Source organism: Manacus vitellinus, unplaced genomic scaffold (genome assembly GCF_001715985.3).
Source record: "Manacus vitellinus isolate BGI_N305 unplaced genomic scaffold, ASM171598v3 scaffold_26_pilon, whole genome shotgun sequence".
Taxonomy (NCBI): Eukaryota; Metazoa; Chordata; class Aves; order Passeriformes; family Pipridae; genus Manacus; species Manacus vitellinus.
In genome coordinates, this window is record NW_021939960.1 from 9,342,455 (window position 1) to 9,348,281 (window position 5,827).

Sequence of the window (5,827 nt, forward strand, 5' to 3'; positions counted from 1 at the left end):
CTTCATATTTTATCTGCTCTCTGAAGACGCGTTCCCACAACCTCATCTCTCCAAATCCAACCCGACAGCTCCCCCCAGGGAAGAGCGGGCTAATTTTATCCTCCCTCCTTCGCCCTGCCAGCCCCAGCCTGAGCTCTCGCTCGCGCCGCCCGCACCCTCTAATGCATCCGGACACGCGCCCCCGGCCCCCCCCGCATCCCACAGCCACAGGAGGGGCCGCTCTCCCCTGGCAGAGTGTCCAGCCCAGACACGGGGTGCCCGACTCTGCTCTGACTGTGGCTGAGCTGAGGCTCATCCCTGGTGGGGGTCCCAGGGGGACAGGGGCTGTGCTGGGTGCGGGGAGGACCACGCAGACTGGGAACGGGGCTGTGCTGTCAGCAGGAGTCAGTCCTGCCAGCACTGGGACTGCTACCCTGGCATGATCCAGCTTGGGACGTGTGCCAGTTCATGGCACCCAGTGCTCCCAGTCCCTGCTCCTGCCAGGGCTGGGTGTATGGAAGGGTTCAGCATCATGCTGAGGACCCATGCCCAGGGCTGCAGGGTGCTGCAGCACCCTGACACGGTCCTCTCCCCCTGCTTCCAGGTCTTCGGCCACGGCAAAGCCAACGGGGAGCCGACATGGGCCCTGCTGCTAACGGCCTGCATCTGCGAGATCGGGATCCTGATCGCCTCCCTGGACGAGGTGGCTCCCATCCTCTCCATGTAGGCAGCGTGCTGTCCCACCCGCACCTTCTCAAGCAGCGGGTGTCGCGTGCGGGTATCTGCTCCTCAGGGTGGGGGGACACACCTGCTGCCTTGACCCCAGTCCGGGAAGAGGGGGTCCTGCAGGGACTCCAGGGTCCCCTTCTTGGCCAGCATTGGGGACTGCCTGCTCCGCAGCCCTGCTCCCCTGTCCATCAGCGGGGCCTGCTCTGGCATTGACCACCAGTGGTCAGTGGGAGGTACCGAGGGCCCAGCTGCAACTCCAGTCCCTCACAGTGCACCCACTCAGCCCCATCTCTCTCCTGCAGGTTCTTCCTCATGTGCTACATGTTCGTCAACCTGGCGTGTGCTGTGCAGACGCTGCTGCGGACGCCCAACTGGCGGCCCCGCTTCCGCTACTACCACTGGTGAGCTGGGGCGGGACGAGGTGGGACAGGGACCTCCCAACACACCCCGGACCGGGGACCCCATGGCACCCTGACAGTGCTGTGCTCCCTGCAGGACCCTGTCCTTCCTGGGCATGAGCCTCTGCCTGGCACTGATGTTCATCTGCTCCTGGTACTACGCGCTGGTGGCCATGCTGATCGCCGGCCTCATCTACAAATACATCGAGTACCGCGGGTAAGGGTGGCCACGGCGCCACAGGCTCCGGACAGCCCCTCGGCGTGGGCTGCTCAGCTCCCTTGGGCTGCTCGTCCTGGGATGCTCCACGGTGCCGGGGTGGTTCTCTGTGGCTGGAACTGTGACCATCCCTTACATGCTGCTGGTTCCCACAGGGCGGAGAAGGAGTGGGGCGATGGGATCCGGGGGCTGTCCCTGAGCGCGGCCCGCTATGCCCTGCTGCGGCTGGAGGAAGGGCCCCCGCACACCAAGAACTGGAGGTGAGGCTGGGCGGGGGATGGCGATCTGGGGGTGCTGGGGCAGGGACTGGCTGGGAGCGGGCACTGACCGCAGGACTCTCCTTCCAGGCCACAGCTGCTGGTCCTGGTCCGCGGGGATCAGGAGCAGAACGTGGTGCACCCGCAGCTCCTGTCCTTCACATCGCAGCTCAAGGCTGGGAAGGGCCTCACCATTGTGGCCTCTGTGCTGGAGGGGACCTTCCTGGACAACCACCCACAGGCGCAGAGGGCGGAGGAGGTGAGAGCTGCCTGCAACAGGACGGGCACTGCCAGCAGCAGGTGCCCATGGTCCCCAGGTGCCCAGGGTCGTTCCTGCCCCGTGGCCAGGACTGGTGACCCCAGATGGCCCAGAGAGCCTTGGAGCAGCACTGGGCAGGGCCTGGAGACTCAATGCTTCACTAGTGCTTGGAGCACCGCAGGGATCTCCAGACCCCTCTCTCCCACCAAGAAACCAGAGACGCTGGCACCAGCCAGACACTGGTCCCAGTCTTGGCCAGCTGCTGCAGGGCTTGGCACAGCATGGCACAGCACGGCATGGTGCCTGGCCAGGGTCTGCTGTGCTGCTGGGCTGAGCAGACCCCACATCCTCAACTGTCCCCATCGTCTCTGTGGTCCTGGTGCCAGGCAGGGTGGGAGATGGGAGCATTTCCCTGCCAGAGGAAGAGCCCTCCCCACCCCCCACACCCGCCGGGCGGCACATTAATGAGATTAAGCCCTCGGAAGCAAACAGTTTCTCTCCCATGCAGACATGTTATAATTTCTCTGAGTAAATAACTCTAATTGCTGCTCCACCGCCCGTCAGAGCCCTGGCACAGGGACACCCTCAGCTCTGCACGGCACAGAGCCGTGTGCCAGCTCCGTGCACCACTGGGCATCACCCCCCTGGCCCGGAGCCACCGGCCTGCCATGGGGCACGGAGACCTGGGCACCCTGTGGGGACCCGCACCCCATAGCCTGCACCCCACACCCCACAACCTGCACTCTGCACCCTACAATCTACACCCTATACCTCACACTCTGCGCCCTGCACCCCACATTCTGTGCCCTGTACCCCTACAACCTGCACCCTGTACCCCACACCCCCCCACCTGGCCAGGGTGCCACTGCTGGTGCTGGTGGCTGCTGTGCCTGTGGCCTGTGCCCATTCCTGAGGTCTCTGACTTCCCTCTCCCTCATAGTCCATCCGGCGCCTGATGGAAGCAGAGAAGGTGAAGGGCTTTTGCCAGGTGGTGATCTCCTCCAACCTGCGGGATGGCATGTCCCACCTCATCCAGTCCAGTGGTCTGGGGGGCCTGCAGCACAACACGGTGCTGGTGGGCTGGCCCCGCAGCTGGCGCCAGAAGGAGGACCACCAGACCTGGAGGAATTTCATCGGTAGGCACCGCGGAGGGAAGCGCTGACGGGCTGGGGGGCTCCGAACCGCCCTGGCTGACGTGGCCCTTCCCCTCCCAGAGCTGGTGCGAGAGACCACGGCTGGGCACCTGGCCTTGCTGGTGGCCAAGAATGTTGCCATGTTCCCGGGCAACCAGGAGCGGTTCTCAGAGGGCCACATTGATGTCTGGTGGATTGTCCACGATGGGGGGATGCTGATGCTGCTGCCCTTCCTCCTACGGCAGCACAAGGTAGGCTGGGCCCTGCAGAGCAGGGCAGGGACTGGGGCAGGGGCTGGGGCCAGTGCTGTCCCAGTCAAACCGTGCCCATGACTCCTCCCTCCCTCATAGGTCTGGCGTAAGTGCAAGATGCGCATCTTCACGGTGGCACAGATGGATGACAACAGCATCCAGATGAAGAAGGACCTCACCACGTTCCTGTACCACCTGCGCATCACCGCAGAGGTGGAGGTGGTGGAGATGGTGAGTGCTGGCATAGGGTGCGTGCTGCAGTCAGGGATGCTGTGCATGGGAGAGCCAAACAGACCCTGCCACGGGAGGATATGGCACTAAGGGGGGGACACACACACCATGGGAACACGCAACTCCACAGTGGGACACAGAACTGTGGGAGAGCACAGCACCACAGGGACATGCTGGGCTGTGCTGGGAGCAGTCAGTGCAGCTCACCCTGCCCCACATTTCTCTGTTCCCCCCACAGCATGAGAGTGACATCTCTGCCTACACCTATGAGAAGACACTGGTGATGGAGCAGCGTTCCCAGATCCTCAAGCAAATGCACCTCACCAAGAATGAGCGTGAGCGGGAGGTGAGGCTGCAGGACAGGCTGGGCGGGCTGAGACCCCTGTGGTGGCTGTACTGCTGACTGAGCTGCCCTGCCAGGCACTGGGGCTGTAGGCTGCCCAGCCAAGCCTTCTTCTGCCCCACTCCCCTGGCTGATCCTGTCCTCCACAGATCCAGAGCATCACGGATGAGTCCCGTGGCTCCATCCGGCGCAAGAACCCGGCCAACACCCGCCTGCGCCTGAACGTCCCTGAAGAGCAGGCTGGTGATGGCGAGGAGAAGCCAGAGGAGGAGGTGAGGGGCTGCACTGAGACAGGGTCAGGCAGGCAGCTGGCCCCAGTCCCTGCCCATCATTCCCCTCTCCTTTCTGCAGGTCCAGCTCATCCATGACAAGAATGCCACCACCTTCTCCAGCAGCTCACAGTCCCCTGGTGATGAGGTAGAGGCAGCCCCCGAGAAGGTGCATCTCACCTGGACAAAGGAGAAGTCTGTCGCCGAGAAGAACAAGAGCAAGAGCCCTGTCAGCCCTGAGGGCATCAAGGACTTCTTCAACATGAAGCCGTACGGCCTCCCATGCTGCCACCCCATCCCACCCATGCCCTGTCCCCTGGTTGTCCCTGCCTACCCCAGCCAGATGGGTGCAGGCAAGGCCATGGCAGCACTAACTCAGTCCTTGCCCTGAGGAGAGGTTGGGCAGCCTGGGTGCCCTGAGTGCATCCCTGCAGAGGGGCTGGGGGGGAGGCAGTGAGGGGTCACTGTGCAGGTGACACAGAGGGATGGAATGCCTGGGCTGCATGTGCTGCAGGGACTTGGGGTGCACACCTGGCACTCACCTCTTCTCTCTCTCTCTCTCTCTCTCTCTCTCTCTCTCTCTCTCTCTCTCCATCTCTTTCTGTCTCCTGGCCCCATCGTGCTCCTGGCAGGGAGTGGGAGAACCTGTAAGTCTGGGTTTGGCTGGGTGCCGGGGCTGGGGGGGGTGTTGGGACGTGCTCGGGATGGGGAGCCATCGGGGCTGCCCCTGTGCAGGAGGGCGGTTCAGTGAGCCGTGACATCTGCCGTGCCAGACGGCTCACCCGGGTGGCACGCGGGGGCCGTGGCTGCCAGCCCCGTGCACCGCGCGCTGCCCGCGCCGCGCCCTCCCCGTCTGCCCTGTTACGGTGCCGGCAGCTCCTGTGAGCTGGAGCTCAGGCACCCACGGTGACACTCGCACTGTCTGCTCCTGCTCGCTCCCACACGGCTTGGCCCTGAGCAGCCATGGTGTGCTGCTGCCCATGGGCACCGTGTGTTGGCCCTGCGGCTCATGGCCACTGTTGAGGGCTCAGAGTAGCCAGCACCGTGCCCAGCAAAGCTTACTGGACCCCAAGCTTGTGCCACAGCCCAGCTTGGACCCCTCTGGGGCAGGAGGCCAGCCTGCCCTGTGGCCCCTCAGGCCCAGTGTGGGGATGGAGGCTGGCTGTGCCTGTCCCGTGCCCACACATGCTGTCACCCACAGGAACCAGTCCAACGTGAGGAGGATGCACACGGCTGTGAAGCTCAATGAGGTGATTGTGAAGAAGTCCCAGGACGCCAAGCTGGTCCTGCTGAACATGCCAGGACCACCCCGTAATCGGAAAGGGGATGAGAACTGTATCCTTCCTATGGGACCAGGCACCAAGACCCCTCTCTGCAGGAGGAGCTGGGGTCCGTGACTCCCCCAAAGGTGGTGGGTTTTGCAGACAAGTGCTGAGACACACAGGTCTAGTGCCTGAGCCAGGATCCCCCCACCGATCCAGCCCCTGGCTGGGTCCAGCAGGTGGTGTTGGCACCATCCTGCCCCTCTGGCAGCACCGTGATGGGTGATGGGGCCACATGACATTGCACCTGCACGCATGAGTGCAATGGCACATCACAGGGGCCCGACAGAGATCTGCAGGGCTCAGCTGTCTGCTGGCTCAGCCACCGTCCCCACTGTGTGGCACCAGCACAGGTGGGCTCCCCTGGCCCCTTGGATCAGGAGTTACCCCACCAGCTCCTKCCTCTGGTGTGGGGGTGTCGGTGCTGCAGGGCAGGGGC

General features: G+C 64.0%; 1 protein-coding gene across 1 annotated transcript in view; it reads left to right on the forward strand.

The window, feature by feature from the left end:
• The window catches only part of SLC12A5 (solute carrier family 12 member 5), a 14,895-nt gene extending 9,432 nt beyond the window's left edge, over positions 1-5,463 (forward strand). Inside the window, exons 13-25 of the mRNA XM_029960422.1 lie at positions 584-702; positions 1,011-1,109; positions 1,204-1,323; positions 1,479-1,583; positions 1,671-1,839; positions 2,780-2,975; positions 3,054-3,223; positions 3,323-3,454; positions 3,693-3,800; positions 3,947-4,069; positions 4,149-4,336; positions 4,699-4,713; positions 5,268-5,463. Of these exons, the coding sequence (XP_029816282.1) occupies positions 584-702; positions 1,011-1,109; positions 1,204-1,323; positions 1,479-1,583; positions 1,671-1,839; positions 2,780-2,975; positions 3,054-3,223; positions 3,323-3,454; positions 3,693-3,800; positions 3,947-4,069; positions 4,149-4,336; positions 4,699-4,713; positions 5,268-5,463 (1,740 nt within the window). The remainder of the gene's footprint in view (positions 1-583; positions 703-1,010; positions 1,110-1,203; positions 1,324-1,478; positions 1,584-1,670; positions 1,840-2,779; positions 2,976-3,053; positions 3,224-3,322; positions 3,455-3,692; positions 3,801-3,946; positions 4,070-4,148; positions 4,337-4,698; positions 4,714-5,267) is intronic.
• Positions 5,464-5,827: the final 364 nt, after the last annotated feature.